General features: G+C 39.3%; 1 protein-coding gene across 1 annotated transcript; it reads right to left on the bottom strand.

The window, feature by feature from the left end:
- Window positions 1–803: 803 nt before the first annotated feature.
- Window positions 804–15998, bottom strand: LOC121516125 (neuronal acetylcholine receptor subunit beta-2-like). Its single transcript, XM_041797229.1, has 5 exons — window positions 15852–15998; window positions 15668–15712; window positions 15202–15311; window positions 3245–4235; window positions 804–968 (listed from the first exon to the last, which is right to left on the bottom strand). The coding sequence occupies exons 2-5, from the start codon at window positions 15692–15694 to the stop codon at window positions 804–806; spliced, it is 1293 nt and encodes a 430-aa protein (XP_041653163.1). The 5' UTR covers window positions 15695–15712; window positions 15852–15998.
- Window positions 15999–20710: the final 4712 nt, after the last annotated feature.

Below are 20710 nucleotides of genomic sequence, written 5' to 3'. Positions count from 1 at the left end.
GAACCATAGCTCAAAATATCTTTATTTTCCTCTTTCAACTTCTCTTCCTTTTCTCTTTTATATTCATTATACATTAATCCAAAAACACCAACACAAAAAAGTGGAAACAAAATTTAAGGTTGTAGCACAGACTGTATAAAATAATTAAAGCAGTTTGTAAACAACTGTTTTGAGGTTAAAGGATGACAAGTGATTAGAAATGTAGGGTTTTTTTCTGCCAAAGATGAACTTACAAGGACAAGAAGGTGGATAAAATAACACTGCTTAAATATATCAAATTAGATGAAATTACATAAATGAACAAGATAAATGAAGCTGACGTGCCCTTAGTTATACATAAACTGATAACATTGTGGTGATTGGAGATTTAACATCCAGTTCTATGGGGGTTTAAGGAGTGCAAATTTTGGCACTTCAGTGTTGTTTCATCTTTCAGGCCCAGAAGTTTCTGCTTGGTTTGGAGTCAGTGATTTAACTGTCATTTGTGGCAGTTAAAACTATAAAAATGTGACCAAGTCATTACACACCAGAATATGTTTAAGTTAACTTAAATAAAGTAAACCAAAGTTTTTCAGTAAAAGACATACGTGTGGAAGAAAGGATGGCAGGAGACATGGAGGATAAAAAGTAAAGTGTTGGTAGTAAAGAGGTTAACAGGTGGTGGTCGAGAGCTAAAGTGCATAATAATGATTTCCCGTGATTGTGTTAGGAGGCAGACGTGTGAGTTTATGTGTGAAAATGCTGACAGAGCTCTTCTTCTGAGGGATTCAAAGTTCATGTCTGGGTCATGTTGAGATCAAAGTTCAGGTTTCGGAGTTGTGCTCCATGTCGTCAACCAGGGGGGTGTTATAACTCTGGAAGAGAGGCTGCATGAAGAGACCCAGCGTGCCGACCACACACACCAAAACAAAGATCCACAGAAAGAGGCGGTCAATCACCATCGCCACGTACTTCCAGTCTTCAATGATCTGCAGAGAGAGGTTCGATTTTAAGTGTTACAATCAGTGTGGTGTTTTTTTAAACATAGAGGAATTTAACTGTATGTATTTCTTTTTATCTTAAACAGCAGCCATGTTGCTGCTCTGTGTTCTAAGCAAAGACATGTGAGACCTCCATAATTATTTAGTTCACCTCAAAACAGACCTTTAGTATTCACACATTGTCTTCAAGGGAGTCAGGCAGTAAGGATCATTATGAATTAACAACCAAAGAAGAGCAGATTTTATGATTACCACCCCACTGACTATAGGCTGAGACACTTACATTATAGGATAATGTATTTCCAGTTAACTATCAATAATTCTTAGCAGTGTTTGGGGTAATGCATACAAAGCAACACACCAGTGTAGTCAGATCACTTTGCTGAGGCCTTTGCCATCTGAGGGGAGAGGATTTAGAAGTGGGTATTAGAAATGTAACTCTTTCAGGTTTTCTCACGGTTCTCTTCCATTCTATTCAGATTTTGATTCTGGGGGTCACAATTCAATTCAATATCAATTTTCAATTTAAACCGATTCCTCATTCACAGCACATTTCTATTTCCTATAAAGCTGTGATCATTTTAGCATATGCTCCAGTCTGCTGTACACTAAGGAGCTGTGAATTATTATTTTACATTAAAAAAATTAATAAAATATCTTGAAGATGAGGTGCAGATGGTCTAGTAGTTATCTGGGCCCAGTGTACATGGGCAGCCTAGATTCAAATCCAGCCTGGCTCCTTTCCCACATGTCTCTCCTGCACTCACTCATCCTTGTTTCCAACCCTGTCCACTGTCCTCCACTACAGATAAATGCATACAATTTCCAAAACTAACTTTGATTATGGGTTGGGGAAGAGGGATTGGGGAGAGGGGAGAGGGATGTTAAACTTCCGTTTAGGGTTAGGACAGGTGTGTCAAACTCATTTTGGGGACGGATTTGCGTCAATGAGATCCTTATTTCACCTGGCCTGGGATCAGCTGACAGAGTCCAGAGAGGAGATGAGTGAGAGAAAGGAGGGTAGAGATGGGGGGGGGGGCTGCAGAGATTTATTCCAGACTGCTGCGCTATTACTGCTAAAACTGCTACAAACCCTCACCTGCTAAGTGAAAACTTGACTTTTAAGTACATGTCTGAGCCCAAACAGTAGTTCTTCTGCATGTCCGTTCTCTCTGAATCCTTGATATCTGTGCACGCGTCATGAATGGGGCCATCTCCGTGTGTAAATTTGATGCCTTTTAGCACAGCACCAAGACTAAAAATGCTGACCTCTCATGTCATATGACAGCCTGTATCTAGATTAGGATTAAATGTTCAGTTATAAAGGATCTGTTTTATGATTTTGAGAGGATTTTTTACCATTTGACAATACCTGTAGTTAAATACGCCACAGGATTTATAAACAATGTCTTGTTTAAACATAACTGATCAAGACCATAGTTGCACTTCTTGTTGACATAAAATTAAATCGATGTAAGCAAATTTAATTGATATTAGTTTGGCATCACACATTTTTATAATAAGGGGTTAAATCAGGCTGGAGATTGAACTGAGTCACTCACCAGAAAGATACGATGTCTGCGTTTGTGGCTGACAGCCAGTTACGCAGGAAAAAGGTTTGCTATCCTGAGGGCATTTTCAAATCCCCACAAGGATAGAGGTTTGGTTTTACAATGCAAAAACCTCTGACATTTATTAAGGCCCAAGGAAGGAAACAGGAAACCTAAGGTGCAGACAGGACCGGGCTCTATGGGAGAGTGAGGTGCAGCTGTGCACGGTGGTTACAGTCTTCATTTTAACAAATAAATAAATAAATGAATGAATAAATAGACACAATAAATCCTTCTCCTTCAGTCTAAAAAATCATGCAGTCTGTACCAACGCCTCTTTTGGACAGCGTGTTTGCAGAGCTGAGATGAAGTAGGTGCGCTGCAGTGCACTCTGCCATGCATCTTTTTTCATGTTCCTCTCTGCACTAAAGAGAGTACAACGTACCATATTTACTCATTTATTGCATCGCACTATGATCTTTAGTTTCTATATTATAGTTAGATCATGAAAAATGAGTGAACATTTGTATTTCAAACAACTAAGTTAGTAAATATTGAAAATTAATTTTTGTTTTTTGTATATATGTCCATCTTTTACCCTAAATGTCTTGCCTGGCACCTGCTGGTGGGCCATAAGAGGCTGTAAGTTTTACACCCCTGCTTAAATGCAGCACAACAAAACATATATTCTTCTGCTCTAGCAAATATACCTACCCCTTCATCATCATCCTCACTCTTCATCTTGTCTGCGATGTAGCGCACTCCATCCACTGCATCCTCCACATCAATATTGCTCTTCAGCGTCATCCTCTTCCTAAACTCTGTGTTCTCTGACAAGTCACTGATCTTCCAGCCGTAGCGTTTGGCCGACTCCTCGTTCACAAAGAAAGATGAGGATGAATCAGACATTCCCAGAGGAGCTCCACTCCCTCCGTCCACTCCACGCAGCTTCTGGTCAGAGAAAGACTTCTGCTGGTGCTTTTTCCGGAACTTCTCACGGATGTTGGAGCTCCCAGGTCTCCGCATGAAGAGAAAAGAGGGCAGTTGGTACAGAAAGACACGTTTTACCCAGGGAGGCATGGTGTGTGTACTGGGAGACCGATGGTGGACGTTGAGCACACAAACGCTGGTGACGATGGAGAAGGTGACCAGCACCATTGTAAACATCAGGTACTTCCCAATCAGAGGCACTGCTAAAGATGTGGGTGGCACAATCTTTGAGATAAGGAGTAAAAACACAGTCAGGGCCAGAAGGACAGAGATACATAGGGTCATCTTCTCCCCACAGTCTGACGGGAGGTAGAAAACCAGAATAGCCAGTGATGTGATCAGAATGCAGGGTATGATCAGGTTGATGGTGTAAAACAGCGGTTTTCTCTTGATAATAAAGTCATAGGTGATATCCAGGTACCTGATGTCATTGGGGTCTTCATTCTTGCGTCCTGGCAGTGAAACAATGTCCCACTCACCACTGGGTTTGAAGTCATCACGCGAGGCATAATCACTGAGGAGGATGAGGTCAATCTCAGTGTGGTCGTAGGTCCAGGAGCGAAACTTAAGGGTGCAGTTCTGCTGGTCGAAAGGGAAGTCTCGGACCTCGATTTTGCAGGCTGACTTGTAGATAGCTGGCGGTAGCCAGTTCACTTCACCATTGTTGGAGATCACAGCATTGGAGTAGAAGGAGACTTCGTAGGTCCCATCAGCACTTGGAGAGGGAAAAGGTAGGGGAGAACAGAAAAAAAAAACAGAAAAAGTAAGGATACAAAGAGAGAAACTGATTTCTGCAAGGATTATTCTGAATCACATTTAATGGCTCATTTCAATATCTTCCATCTCACAGACACTTCATTTGTTGGCACATTCATGTCGATTAAACAGATTTTTCTTTGCATTGGTTCAAGAATCTGTCCCTCAATAGGCTTGTACACACAAGAACCTCAAGTTGGGACAAGGTTTTAGTATGGCTGTCAGGTGATTAAAATTTCAGTTGTGAATAATCCCTGAGTTTCTGTAGTTGATCACAATAAATCTCATCTTTGTGACATCTTGGAATTCTACTAGTTTGTATCATAAACTGTTTTTGATTCATTTTGGATTTTTGTCTTAAACTAAGGGTAATTGACTTTCTGTTTGTATACAGTGCTGCTTTTATTCTGAAAGAAACCAAGGAGTTGTGGGTGGATCAAAGATTATGACATGAACTTAACCCAGAAATGAACTTGTTATGTATAGATTGAAAAGGATGCAGGTTATTTCTATAGTGGAACCCCATCTTTGGTTTTCTGCATTGGCGGTGTGCTTGGCCACCAAGCAGATGGGGTATTTAAGACTCTTCGAACTCCAGGTAACTCAGTAGCCGTCAAGAATAAGTGCAAATAACTTAAAAAAATTATCTGGCATTATCTTAAAGCTAAACATGCCATTGAAAGTCTCTGTCCTTTATGCATTTTTATTCACTTGCTATCAACAACATCACTGTGGCACTGCTTCCTGATCTCCAAACTACATGATGGGCCGAGGGTCATACAGAATATGTGTGCGTAAATCCTGTGACAAAAAAAAATAGTGGCAATTAAATGAATTTAAGTTAACCCATTATTAACGCCTCAACTTTGACAGCCCCAAATGAAAGCATTACAAGACTGCAAAAAAATTTTTATATATATATATATATATATATATATATATATATATATATATATATATATATAAAGACTATAAGGTAAAAAGAAAAACAGAAAATTACATTTTTATAGTTTCTGTTCACCACATTACGCTTAATTATGCAAATGTGATGTTAGTGTCACAAACCTCCAATTTTTTGTTTTTCAATTAAACTCATGGATGGTATTGTGTCTCAAGGCTCTTTGGATCACCGAAATCAATCTCAGACACCTGTGATAATTATCTTGCTAGGTGAGCCCAATTAAAGGAAAACTACTTAAGGAGGATGTTCCACATTATTAAGCAGGCCACAGGTTTCAAGCAATATGGTAAAGAAAAAGGATCTCTCTGCTGCCGAAAAGTGTCAAATAGTGCAATGTCTTGGACAAGGAATGAACACATTAGATATTTCAAGAAAACTTCAGCGTGATCATCGTACTGTGAGGAAATTTGTGGCTGATTCAGAGCTGGTTCAATTTCTGCAGATAAAGGCATAATGAGGAAGGTTTCTGTCAGAAAAATTCATCGGATTAAGTGAGCAGCTGCTAAAATGTCATTACAAAGCAGCAAACAGGTATTTGAAACAGCTGGTGCCTCTGGAGTCCCACCAACCTCAAGGTGTAGGATCCTCCAGAGGCTTGCAGTCGTCCTTACACCTACTATTTGGCCACCCCTAACCAATGCTCACAAGCAGAAATGGTTGCAGTGGGCCCAGAAATACATGAAGACTCATTTTCAAACAGTCTTGTTTACTGATGAGTGCTATGCAACCCTGGATGGTCCGGGTGGATGGAGTAGTGGACGGTTGGTGGATGGCCACCATGTCCAAACAATGCTGTGACGTCAGCAAGGAGATGGTGGAGTCTCATTTTAGGCCAGAATCATGGGAAGACTGCTGATAGGTCCCTTTAGGGTCCCTGAAGGTGTGAAAATAACCTCGGCAAAGTATATGGAGTTTCTGACTGACCACTTTCCTCCATGGTACACAAAGAAGAACTGGATGAGATGGGGCATTGTCTTCATGCATGACAATGCCCCATCTCATGCTGCAAAGAATACCTCTGTGTCATTGGCTGCTATGGGCATAAGAGGAGAGAAACTCATGGTGTGGCCCCCATCCTCCCCTGATCTCAACCCTATTGAGAACCTTTGGAGCATCCTCAAGCTAAAGATCTATGAGGGTGGGAGGCAGTTCACATCAAAACTGTAGCTCTGGGAGGATATTCTGACATCCTGCAAAGAAATCAAAGCAGAAACTTTCCAAAAACTCACAAGTTCAATGGATGCAAGAATAGTGAAGGTGATATCAAAGAAGGGCTCCTATGTTAACATGTAACTTGGCCTGTCAATATGTTCTTTTTATTGAAATTGCTTTTGATTTAAGTAAATATGACCTCCTGATGCTGCAAATTCAACACATGATCATTTTCAGTTCTTTACAACCTATAAAATGTTTAGAAACTCTGTTGTGCATTATAATGTGGAACAGTGCATTTTGAGTTTTTCTATTTTTGAAAAAGAAATTGTTATCAATGGGAGGTTTGTTCAATAAAATTTGAATTATGCTCTAATGATTGATGACTTGAAAATGATACTGTCATTTGCATCGACTTTTTAGGAAAATCAGAGAAAAATATCAGTGCATCATAATTTGGAACGCGGTGTAGTGAGTGCATTTGTTTAACTGGGCCCCAATGTCTGTGTTCGCCTTGGACCCCAGAATGGCTAAGTCCACCCCAGCATCCAATCCAATTGCTTTCCTTGGTCCGACACCAAATACTTTTACAACAAAACATTGGGACTGAAACATGTTCAACTAAAACAACAGTCAGACACACAGAGGCCCTTCCACTAACAGGCACAGACTAACTCATTTATGCAAACATGCATGCAGACCAACAAAGACACAGAAAAGTACAGCTGGTTCCTCACATTAGGCTTTCTCTACTTGTGAACAGGTCATATAGGAGTAGAGTAGAGGGTCAATGACAGGGATTCTTCATTGTCCTTCACTGATGAATCTTCTGAGTCCATCATTGAATAAAGTACTGAAAACGTGTGTATGCAGTTAAACCTCTAAAGGAAATAATGTTTAAAGTATGATGCAAAACTTAATAAGTCAAAACAAACAGTAACTATGATACCAACTAGTGAAAATGACAACATTTAATCCTTTAGTTCAGTGTTTCTTAGATGATGTGGTGAGGCACACTGCTTTGCCTTGAGGCAAGTCTCATGCCATTGGGAATTTTACATCTATATGTTATCATTACTACAACTACACATACTTAGCAGGTCCTCATGGGCCTGAACATACAACATGTTTTAAGAGGCTATCTGGATATCTTTATGATATGCCTTGTCATTTTAGCTTGAGCTTGGATGTGCCTTGGGCAGAAAAAGGTTTAAAACCACTGATTTACAAGACCTCCCACACATCTCGGTCTTAGTACATTCTCAAGGCAGGATCTCGACCTGGGACCCATCCTAGCAATGCTGTAACAACTGCCCCCCACCTCAAAACTGCTGAGACTCTATTTTTCTTCATCCTACCAGGGCTGCAGGTATTGCATTATAGATAAGTGACCTATCAATTATAAAGTAGGTCAAGAATCAAACCACCACACTAAAGCTTTGAGGTTGATGTGAATATTCAGGCAAATTAAAAATGCAGAAGCCCCACCTGCTTTCTGGGACCCCTTGTCCTCCAGACTTGGCAAGACACCTGAAGGTGATGTACAGTTGTACTGACCTTTACCAGTCATTCTGCCTCTTTAGTCATAATGCGTTCTATGTGGTCTTTAGTCAACCAGCAATCTGTGTTAGTAAAATTTTAATGCGTATCCATCCTTTATAAATGGAGGACTAACACTTCTGACCAAAAGATAAAATCTGCTCCAGGTGACTTTTTCTCACCATGTATTACTCAGGTTTAAAGTTCATTCTCAATCTGGGTTCAGTAAGTAAAACACTCTATGTCCAATGAGTTTAAATCCAAAGGCTTTTGATCATATCCCACAGTTTTTATAAGCAGAGTTTAATTGTTTTCATTAAAACCAAAAGGGTTTCATTTCATTGCATCGCTCACAACCTTAGTCTCAGAGTGCTACTCTGCAGCATTTATTGTTGCTAGTTCTGTCCATTGAAGTATCAGTAATGTTGTTGTTGAACACACTCCCCACCAAAAGTATTGGAAAAGTGAGGCCAATTCCTTCATTTTTGCTTTAGATTAAAAATATCTGGGTTTGATATCAAAAGCTGAATATGAGACAAATCCTTTGCTCGCAATGACTACATCAATCATGTGACCAGCTGACATCACCAAACTTTTGCATTCTTCTATTGTGATGCAGCACAGAAGGATGAAGTGGGCCTAGGCACAGTATGAATGCAAATGAAGGAGCCCTAGCACAGGAAAGTGACGTAACATGAAGGAGCAACACAGCGCACACCAGGCAGCAGCTGCGTGCTCAACAGACAAGCTGTCCTAAAGAGAGAGGCTGATAGAGATGGCAGGATTTTTCTAAAGTGATAGAGAGAGTACTTTATATTTTGATTCACTGTATTTCAACAAGTTAGAAAGATTTCATAGAGCTGAAGAATTTGAGAAACTTCGGGCGGCTCACTTCAACCTCTCATCCTAATGGATCCATGTCCAGTCCAATATTCTGACCAGTTTCTTGTAAAGTCAGGCTTTAACGACTGTAAGAGATTTTTTTTGGTTTGTGAAATAAAGCTTCTTCCCTTGATTGAGCAACAAACAGCAGCTCAGAGGATAACAATTACCTCTCATCCTCCATGCATAAAGAAGAGTCTGCAAAATACGCAGACAAGTGTGTGCCAAGGTTAATCTCATTACTGATTTAACCTCTCATTTATTTAAAATTATAATGCCAAATGCCACATGTGTTACATCATCAATGAAGATTAATAAGCCCATCCCAGAAGAGGCTATGCAAGCCCGAGCCATACCATTACCTCCACTGTGTTTCACAGATAAGCTTGTGTGTTTGGGATCATGAGCAGATCCTTTCATTCTCCAGATTTAGTCTTTCCTTTTTCTCATCAGTCCAGAAAACTTTATCCCAGAATGTTTGAGGCTCATCTCTGTACTTTTTGACAAATTTCAGCCTGGCCTTTCTGTTCTTCTTGCTAATGAGTGGTGAGTGGTTTAAAATAAGTTTCACAGAAAAATTAACAGACATCTACATCTTCTAATTTCTTGCAAAGCACAAACCAAACATCTGTAATTAAAGATTATTATAGAAATATTTCTATTTTTATAATCATTCATTTTTGTGCACGGTTTCTTGGCAACTTAGTTTCTCATTCTTCAAGTCAGATTTTGTTGTGGTTTCTTTTATAGATATGAAAATCATTAAAAAACATCCATGGCACACAAAAACATGAGGCATGAAAAATATACACATGTGAGCACAAAGTACATAAAACACTTTTAAAGGGGACATATTTTACCCTTTGAAGACAAGTTTATAATGGTCTCAGAGGTCCATAAAACATGCCTGTAAAGTTTGTTGCTGAAAAAACACTTGAGCATTGGATTTTTACTTATCTAAAAACCCCTCTGTTTCAGCCCTGCTCAGAACGAGCTGTTTCTGTGTCTGTGGCTTTAATTGTCTATGTAATGGATGAGAGCTGTTTGACAAGGCAGACTTAGCCTTGTTGTACATCCTCTAGTACACATCCTGCAGAGATTCCTGCGTCACATTGATTATTTTACTGCAGATAATAACCGCTCTCATTAAAACATTTTTGTTTTTAATGTTTAGGGATTGAAGCCAACAGATAAAAGAAAAAAATGATCACTGCGTCAATGAAAGAATGATAAAACATATTTTAAAGGGTCCTGTTGACCTGGTATTTGGCAAGCTTTCTGAGACAGGAGAGGCACTGCTGACTTTTCATTTTCACTGCATCAACGTTAGCTTAAAAGTCAGTTTCATATCAATTATAGTAGCTAAGTGCTTGTAGGACTCCACCATTTCAGTGTTCTGTCCACTGATTACAGTGCTGACAGGAGAAGGAGGGGAATTTCTAAAATCAATCAACATGTTTTTGAAAATGAGTCAAAAATGACTCAACAAGCATATGGTGGTTTTCATATGTGTTTTTCTGCAGTTCACCACTGACTCTCACTCTTGGAGTCCTGCACAAATCAAGTATTCTACCAACAATACCATTATCAAGGCCCTCAGATGAATGTAAACAACAGTTATAAAGACCTGTGGAAATTCGCAGGGCAAGTGAAACGGGCACACATACACAGAGATTAGCTCAACATCTTTTGTAAAGAGACCCTAAGCTAGAAGGCAGCGAGATACAACAAAGGGATTGTCATCTCAAGCGCCCACCCCCCACACTCTCTCGACTTGTGTCTAAATGCTTCAGTGAAACCACCATGGGCATGGAAGAGTTCCTCCAGGTTCAGAAAATAAAGGCCCAGTGGTTGCTCCCAGCTGTTGTTTTAAAGCAGGAAGTCCCTGGAGTAAATCACTCTGTTTACTCCGTGGGCCATGTGCAGCCCCCCGGCCAGGTGACTTGTGGTCTACGCCAACACCACAAACACAATAAACACAGTCCAGTCCATGTAACTGATTTGTAATAAAGTTTACACACCAGTGTTGATTAAGTGGTTAAAAGGCTATGAAAAACCTGGCAAAGTCCTTATGTATTTTATTTGCTTGTTTTTATGGCTAAAATGCCATATTTACATGACATGACCCCTTGTATTTGAGTTAAAATAATAACATGTATTTTGAAATTTTGAGTGTAGTTATGATTAGAGGCATTTGATGATCACGACGAAACCATATAATTTATTTGAGTCACACTTTTGTTGATCAGAACTGTCTCTTTATAAAGCATATTTAATTTTTCCCATATAGAAATATTTGTTTAGTGTGTACACACACTTTAAAGAATCTGAAAACATAAAAAGAGATAAATCACGGCAGTGATGTGTTTGAGCAGTTGAGTAAGGACTCCTTAATAAAATATATAATAAAATAAGAATACATCTCTTCATTACACAAAGAGACATCAGGTGGAAAAGGACTCAGATGTTAACCTGTACGTGGGAGAGATGAGGCCCAAAAGCTTCCGTGTCTGTCAGCTAATGTGTCACTGGATCGAGGCGTCTGGGCTAATTTCTCCTTCACTAAGCAAATTACAGAAATAACATTCTCACGTATTGATTTTCCCTTACAGCAGTTTGGTGCAGCTGCAGGATGCTTTTAGGATGTGTAAACAAAGTCTGCAGTTCTCACATCAATGTTTTGGGCTATGTCTCATTATGGTTTAACAGGTCGTGTGATTGCCATGTAATGAGTTAAGTGATCCCTCTAAAAATTACTTGTCACCACAATATAGACAACCCTTGACTGTGTAAGTCAAGTATAGAGTTTTATTCCTTATCCTCAAAAAGATTAAAATGTGATTTATAAAGGAGAAATGATAGATAACATGAGTAAGAAGCAATCCACTCCATCTCAGGGTCTAAATAATAAAGCCTCTCCAGCTTTAGATATTCATATGTTAAATATAATTGTTAAATGAAACATGTTAAATGAGTTTCTTCATTTGAAACAAAAACCCAACTGAGGAAGGAACACCCATGTCCTTGTCATGTCTACTGCGCGATCATCTCAACACATAGATGAAGCGTCAAGCCGCTAACAGCCCTGACTGATTAACCCCCTATTACCTTACTGTTTTTAATGTCAAAGGGGTTTTTACAGGCTTGAATTACATTGTGTTTAATAAGTCATAAGGAGAACTTAAGGTGTAATGGCATTTTTATACATTACGAACCGTCATGCTTCGGTGCATGTAATCACATGACAGTGACATCCAAATGGAAGAAAAGGCAATATTTGGTTGTATTTACCCACCAGTCTAGGTGATAGTAATGCTTGTAACTGTTTACTAACCATCTTTGAACAACTTATGGAGAAGAGGAAGAAGCAGGCACAATAAAATACAAGAAGAAGAAAAGTTCGCTTCAGTAGCAAGAGTAGCGGAGCTATAAGACCCACAAATCTCATCCCTACGCTGTTTTTAAAAAGCCTCTTAATGTGAGGGCTGTTAGGACTATTAGCATCATAGAGTTCCTCTTTTCTTCTTTGTTTTGTAAATTGTTTGGACTGGTTTTCATGTTGGAACTAAACACTGTCACTTGATTATCTAGTAGCCTTGAATGAGCCATGCCAGCAGTGAGTGCCAAGCTGCTGCTGTGTCACCTTTAACTGGTGTCAAAAGACTCAGGTAGACACTGCCGCTGTGTGGATGAGAAGACTCCAACTTGCACCCACGGACTTGAAAGTAAACAGTCATTATTTTGAGTTACAACCCAACCAAACAAAAACTGAACTTAAACGAAGCTTGAGCTTGCTGATCACTGCATCACTTTATGGAGCAAACATGGCCGGAGACCCAGACACAAGACTAGGTTAAAACCTAGTAAATGGTTGACTGCAACTATCTGGGATGCCTGTTGAAATGTCAGACAGGGGAGAGGTAACCTGACACACCAGATTGACTGTTTCAACAAAAATTGCATGGATGTAATTTACAGTCATCTGGAAAAGCTAGGAAGGATTTGGAAAGGGCAGGACTTTCAAAAAATTCTCAGAAGGTAATCTGAGAAATGGGCCGATCAGAGCAACAAGACAAAATCACATTTTACCCACACACTTCTCTAGAGCTGACAGGTTGCTGCTGCTGTAGATTGTTAATGGCAGAGCTGAGAAGTTATTGTTATTCTTTATTCCATGAAGAAATGTGGTCATATTGTGCTAACATGTATGCTATATTAGAGCTATATCTGTTCTAATCCCCTCACTGGAGAAACCCAGAGCAAAATGGCTTTGAGTACAACTTTACCCTCGCTGTAGCTACCTCCTTGTTCTCCTCAATTAATGCCGAACCTTGTGGATTGGAGTTTTTTTGAGATTGATTTTCCTGATGACAGAGATGTAGTCCAGCAAATCCATCTGTCTTACAAACTTAGGGGAGAGGAGTAGCTCTGCCTACTTCCCCGAACAAGGTATCCACAGCGCTATAAACAGAGCACAGTGTCAGCAGAGGTCCACTATGCTCCATAAACCACCATCAGATGTTGCAACTCCTCTGCTGATGCATCTCTGTATAACTCTGCAAGTATAGTCACTCACTCACTCAGTCAGGCAGGCAGGCAGTCACATACATGTGTAGGGTCGACCCCAGCAGTCAGACAAACACCAACTGCAGGTGGGATTACCCAGCTATCTCCTGTCATGAAAACCAGTCCTGCCTTTCTTCCGACTTTCTCTTTTCTTTATTACATGGGATGTCAGGGCTATTAGATCGTGTCTTTTTATTACCCAGGCTTAGCCAGTAAAAGATCACACAAGACTGATACATTTTTGATGCTAACACATTTCAAAAGGCTACACTCAGATATGGAGAAGTAGATAAAACTGGCTACAAGCATGTTTTAAGTCCTCTTCTCAGGCTCTGTTAAAGTTTCCCATTCTGGGTTTGCATAACCTAGTCTGTGGTGCTTTACTGACATTCACAAGTTGCATTTTTTTGCATGAGTAGCCACTTACTCACAGGATCTGCTGTTTACTTACAACTATGTGATGTCACGGCTCACTTCATAAATCATAAACATGGTACGTTTCTTTTAAGCACAAGTATGTGTGTTTTCATTTTTATCTTATCTGTTCTATTTATTTCATTATCTGAAATCAGGAGGAAGTAGGCTACTCATGCCACTTAAAGTAATAAATGAGGAAAACCTACAATTAGGAATCTGGGACTTATTGTTGCTTCTTCTCCAATTAACTAAACCTTATAATGACCTGTGACCTCAGGTACAAAACAAACCGGGACCTCTGTGAACTGTTACACACCTAGTGTGACATGTCACCACCAACTATCAGTAGATAGTCATTTTTCCACTCTAACTACACATGGCTTTTGCCACCAGTGTTTGACCATTTTTGCTAAGCAGCTGATTTGGAAAAAAAAGGGCTGAAATGTGTTTTTAACACCACTGCTTACCCTGCGCCGCAGTCTGGTGTGCATTAAACCTTTATGTGAGTTTTCAGAATAAAGGCTCCGTTTATTTCGTCCGAATTTTTTGCACTTTAAAAAGGAAAATCGAGCTCATGTTGTTCTAATCATGTTTGCACACTGACCCCGAAATTTCAGCCGTCATGTTTTTTTCGGAACAAGTTCGATTTTATGCGAAATTTCACATCACTCCAGGTCATTTCAATGGGCGATTGATGATTCAAAACAGAGCCCGCTGCGTCCTCCTCACTCGCTCACCCCCGACCCCTCCTCTCTCTCTCCTTTTCTCTCGCACTCAACCTCACTTTAAACACCAAAGTTTGCTCATTTATTATGTAGATATCAACCACCTTTATTCTTTCTTGCTCGCTCACCCCCGTCCAACCCCTCCCTCTCGCTCCCTCTCTCTCGCACCGAAACCTCACTGCAAACACTGTAGTTTGCCGGTGTATTATGTGGATATCAGATATGGAAATATAACAGATAAAGGCCTACTGTAGCCTACTCACAGGTCATAACAGAGACTGAAATAAAAAGTTAATCTTCTCTCCTTCATCTCTCCAACTTGTCTCAGCGCTATGATGCATGAACAGGTTCTGTATGAAGCTCTCTGCCAGGATGGATCCACCAGGATTTTAAAGGAGTGCCAGAGCCACAGGCTCGCAGTACGAAATAATTTCCCACTTTCTACAAATTTTTGCAGTGAAGGCAGAAAAAAAAAAAACACATCGGACCCAGTGTGCAAGGTCCAAGTGCGTGACGTTTTCTCAGATTATGGATCCAAAAATAAGGCATCCAAAAATAGCAGACCCAGTGTGTTAAGACCTTAAGAGTGTGCTTGTTTGCACAGCTTTAGTGAGCTCTAAAAAAATGGGCAATCCTTCTATGAATCAGGCCCTGTGTCTCTAAACTAGTGTCATGGGACGTACTTGTTGTACAGGACGATGTCTGGCAGCCAGATGTGTTGTGATGGGAGCCGGATTTTCTTGATCCCTTCGTACTCTTCAGGGTCCCACATCAATCTGTAGTCATTCCACACCTGCGTAAGTTCACAAACACAAGGAAACAAATCAGGTTATCATTTCACACACATTCAAAAACAAATATCATCACTGCTTACACAAGAACACAAGTTGTGACATAAAAAAGGGCAAATACAAATATACATCATCATATCAGTGTATACATACGGTAACACTATCTGCAGTGAATTAGTCATCTGGTGAAAATGTCTGAATATGTTATGATGTGTGCTATGTGGTTGAACAAATGGCTGACATGAGTCACATACTTGTTGTACCACAACTAGGTGGAGGCTTGGACATAGCATAACTCCAGGCCTGCACATAAACACTTACACAAAACAAGAAGAAAGAGGTGAATGAGGACACAAACCTGACTGAGCCAACAGTTGGTGGTCATGATCTGCTCTCTCTCGTTCTGAAACAAAGCAAAAAGTTTGTGGGTGATATCAAAGCAGTCACAGACTAAATCTACTCCATTTGTGTACTAAAGTCATATTAACATGTGGTATGCTTCTCCAGTAACAGCACAGTATGAAGGGTGCATGTGTCCTTACCACGTTGATCAGCTGGGCCAGAGATACCTGGAGGGTAATGGTGACCTGCTGGCTGTTGTTGACAGCTGGTCTGATCAGCTTGTTGTAGCGCTCTGGTGACAACAGGTGATTGACCAACCGCTCCTCCACATCCGCACACAAGGCAGCTGCACACACCCAGATACAAAAAAGACACAAAAGCAATGAGGAGGAACATGTAAGCATCCTTCCAGAACATTTTTATGTTTGTGGTCATCATATTAATGTAGTGTATCACCAACATGTTTGAATATGGGTGAGTTTCCGCTCAGCCAGCATCACATGGCAGGTACATCGTGTGATGTTTTGTTAAAACTCCATAAAAAAAGTGCAAGTGCATGAAGTATATAATGGCAGTAAAAGCACAGCATTAGTAGAGTAAAGATTAGCCTACTGTCTGCAAGAGCTGATAGAAGTGTGCTGCAGTTTGAATGATGCACAAACTTTCCAGAGATCGGGAAACTTTTTCTATTTTCTCTGTGAAAAAGTGATGATAAATGATGTGATGTGTACTAAGCAATAACCAGGACTTAAATCAGACTCCCTGCTTTTTTTTTTAATCCATGTATGACACTGTTCCACACCACAAGGATGTGATTGTTTTCTTAGGGTTTCCTTCCTTGCTTAAGTGAACATATCAATATTGCCTTTAATTAAATGCATTGTCTGTTTTTCTGAATATTTACCATAGATTGTCAGAATCCATGCAGGCAGAGTTGATACATCTGTTGTGGGTGCAGGTGGGAGTGGGATTAAGAAAAGAGTCCCACACATAGACTGCATAACTCAAGAGTCAGTTTAAAATCGCACAGCGTACATCCTGCTTTAGTGGTTAAAAATTTGTTGTTTTTTTTAAATCATACGTACCTTGTTTTTGAGTCCTTAAAGAGTTAACTGTAGAGGATTTATACGTCATAAACGTTATACGTTATAAACATTATAAGTGTGTCTGTGAAACTGTATCTAGTGTGTAATCAAGGCCTTTGAGTATTTCTCTGTATATGTGTTTTATTGTCCATAATCTAAATAATTGCATAACTGCAGGTAAACAATGCATTAAAACCAACAGAGTATCCCATAAACATCAGAGAACTTTAAAAAATAGAATCAAAATTCTTTAGTCTTTACAAAGGGGAAATGTCCTCTTTGTTCTTTCTGATTTTGCAATAAAGGCGTGATGTCTGAATGCTTCAGAGCTTGATTTTAAAAGTCTCATGGAGTTTTTTTTTATTTTTCACTGATTTCTAAACATCATCTCTGTGAAAGGAGTATTGATTTCATGAAACACTGACTGTTCCTGACTGAAACACTGAATTAATCCTAAATTCATTAGATATCATTAGACACCTGAAGCACATGTGAAGGATAGTCTTTGATCAAATCAAATCAATTTAAGTGTACATGTGGTACATTTTAAGTCAATGTTTGAGTGTTTTTCATGAACAGATGAGGACAAAAGTAATGAAAACTGAAAAAAGAAATTAAATTAAGGATAATTTTTAAGCTCCTGAGGTTTTTCAACTAAAACCAAAATCCTAAAACAGATTAGTTGGATAAGAGATTCAGTTTGGTGTAATTCACAACTACTTATGACTTTTCAGTCAGATCGCTGATTAAACAGATTGTGGTAAATGATACATAAATAAACATACACGTGTGCCTGGAGCAGTAGTTGATGAAGCGATGCTTAAATCTCGTGTTGTTTGCTTTCAACAATTAGGTGCTGCAGCATGTCGCATGTCCTCAGATGTAATGAGGGCGTAATGAGACTAACAATGCATGCAATCTGTGCTGCATACCATAATAACAAGTCACTCCCATGGGGGGGGTCGAGTCCATCCTGGGGACTCTCAGATCAACAATGAGCAGCATGTGTGGGTCACAGAGCTTCTGAATATTTTTTTCTATATTTTAAACTGCTTCATTTAAAAAAAAAAAAACATCCAAAATTAGTCGATTCAAACATATTTTAGCTTTTAAAGAGGGCATTATACAATATAATTACTTAGTTAAATGCACAGTATATAAGTTCTGCCACCAGGGGGCTCTCAATCAAAACCAAAATAGGTTATTTGCAGACAAGCGATTCTGATGACAGTTGTCTGCTGGGGTCAAAAAGTAGGGGACAGCCATAAGGAAAGAACGAGATGGGGGAATAGTTAGCACTTTAAATGGACCTGTATGCTAAAATTATAATTTAGAAAAAACTACATAGATTGAGTACAATCCCTACAATTTACAAAACAGCGATTTGTTTCCACAGTTTAGCTGATTAACCTGGCGTGGAGATCATTATCATAATTTACTCAGTGAAGGCCTCCTGGCATCTTTTGTCGTCTATCTGAATGAAGGGAGACAAGAGTCTTGAGGAGTCTTGTACTGAGCTTAGAGGCTAGCTGAGCCCCATTAAGCATCAAAATCATCATTTTGTCACAAACATGCTGTTAATTGAAAAAGTGATGTACTATCAACTGACTAAACCTTGTGGGGCAGGTGACCGAGTGATGATGTGCCATTCAGAAACAAGTGTATTCAATAAAACAGTTCTTTAATGTCAGCCACAGTAGCCCGCTTCCATTTGAGTACCAGTTTCTTTTCTCTCTATCCTTTTTATCAACATTCATAAAGTCAAACTGTCCAAATAAAGAGCCATTTGAAAGCCAAACAACCAGCTCAACTGAGCTCAGCCAAATGATCTGGATCTCTTAAAAGAGACATCAGCTGAGGAAACAGAGTTTAATGTGTTACTTCATAAAGTGTACTGAAGCAAAACAGACTGCTCTGTGAAAATGCTTGTTTGTTTGTTTTTCCTGCCAGCTGCACTGTAAAAACGAATATGAAGGCCAAACTTAAAGTAACACGTTTTACAACTTTTTTGAGATGAAGGGCCCAACTTAATACTCAGTGTTGCCATTAAGTTTACATAACATTCTCATAATTAAGAATGTTGAGTTGAAAACATTTTTCATTACACTAGAAATATATTTAAGTTGGCTCAGCTAAAATAGTTTCATCAACTACTTTAGTTAAGCCCAAAAATAATCTTTATGTTTACTTAGAATAAAACTTAAATTATTTGAGAAACTAACCATACTCAATACGTCATAATTCCTTCACTCAAAATTTATCAAGTTTGGGCTTTTTTGTTGTTTTATTTTTTTTTACAGTTTTTAAAACCTTTTTTATTTTTGCCTGGATATTTCACTACTTTTGGGACACAAAAGTAGCTTCAGAATTAGGGTAAGCTAAAGAAGCTCCAAACATGGCCTTTTTGGTAGCCTTTCTCTAAGCAGAAATTACGACCTGCACCATGTAGTACAACGTCTTTTGCAAAGAACCCTAAAGCTGAAGAGTTGAGAGCTCTGACCACCTCTGTTTCTTGGTTCGTGTTTCAAATTTAGGACTTTTTTCAATCAAAACCTGTGTATTTGCTGAACACCATTTTCAGTTCATGGATGAATTTCATATGATAAAGGAAAAGAATCAGGACCAATGCAGATGCAACTGTATTTTTCATTACTCATTTTATGGAAATCTCCCATGACGTCATCATTTTCTCTCATGTTTGACCATGAAAACAGATTAGAGTTTGTCTGACAGGTCACACTTTCTGCCCAGTAATAAAAATCTTCTTTAAATGAGCAGTTAGGTGTGTAAACAGATAAAGCTCTGTTACTCAGTGGTTCATGGCCCCATTATTTGGCATCGTCCAATGTTTGTCAAAAGGGCTGATATTGGCCAACACCAGTGTTAAACAGGTGCATCTGTGAATCCCTTGTATATTACCTTAAAACCTCCAGAAACATCAAGATGCATTTATAGTTCTCAGCTTTAATTTGTCCTGAAGTTTTCCTGTGCTCCAGGACAAGTGAATCAGCACTCTGTCATACATCGTAACATTTAGAGGCATTGTTCTTGTTTCTGTCTTGTACCTGCTCTTTCCTGTTTTCTTTTCTTTGTTTTCTGTCTCTTGTTTTCTTGAAAGCTGCCTTGTTTTTTTGCTTCACAAACTAACTTTGCTCGACATGACTGTTGGCGATGGCTTGCCGCGGAATAAACAGGACGACGACAAGAAAGATAAGATAAGGAGAAAAGAGCAAGAGGTTGATTACATAAGAGGAGAATACTGTGTTTATCTCAGCCCATGGCACCCAAAGCAGACAAAAAGTCCATTACATAAAGGTTTTTCAATTAAGCTCAACATGAGCATGAAGACGACACCACAGAGCCCCCAAAAAACCCCTCATCTCCATAATTATGAAGGCTTTTGTGTTGCCCTTTTAATTCTTCTCTCCCTGCTGTTAAGATAACATCTGTCATGGCAGTTTTATGCATATTGTCAGTATGCCAGTCATTTATATTTACCATCTAGTTCTGCTCATGCTTTCCATCAGTTTGAACTTCGTGTAATGTTGTTGACATGTTTTTCTTTAAAATTTCTACCCTCAAACGTCTGTTAAACTTTTGCCATTCTTTAATATTAAAAATACATCCTAGTCTCAAAAATAGCTTTCTCTAGACATCACACCAACATGATGATTCATTCAGGGACATCTTTTAAACATATGCACATTTGTCTTCATGAATTTTATTTGCCAAAAACACACTCTGTGCCAGACTGCATCTCACAGGCTCAACCCATTCAAGATTCAGAAGACAGATGAGTCAGCGGGGAGTAGGATGATGTGTAGTGATGTCTAAGAGAGGGAAGACAACCTCAGTAGTCTGTTCTGTGGCCCACTTGAAGTGACGTCTGTAAGTTGCGTCATCACTGTCATGATTTTACAGAGTTCAGACCGATTTTGTGGTCTACCTTTGTTGGCCGAGGAAAATTGCTCTTG

This window comes from Cheilinus undulatus, linkage group 10 (genome assembly GCF_018320785.1).
Source record: "Cheilinus undulatus linkage group 10, ASM1832078v1, whole genome shotgun sequence".
NCBI classification, from domain to species: domain Eukaryota; kingdom Metazoa; phylum Chordata; class Actinopteri; order Labriformes; family Labridae; genus Cheilinus; species Cheilinus undulatus.
The sequence above is the reverse complement of the archived record's forward strand: the minus strand, read 5'-3'. Positions and strand labels throughout refer to the sequence as shown.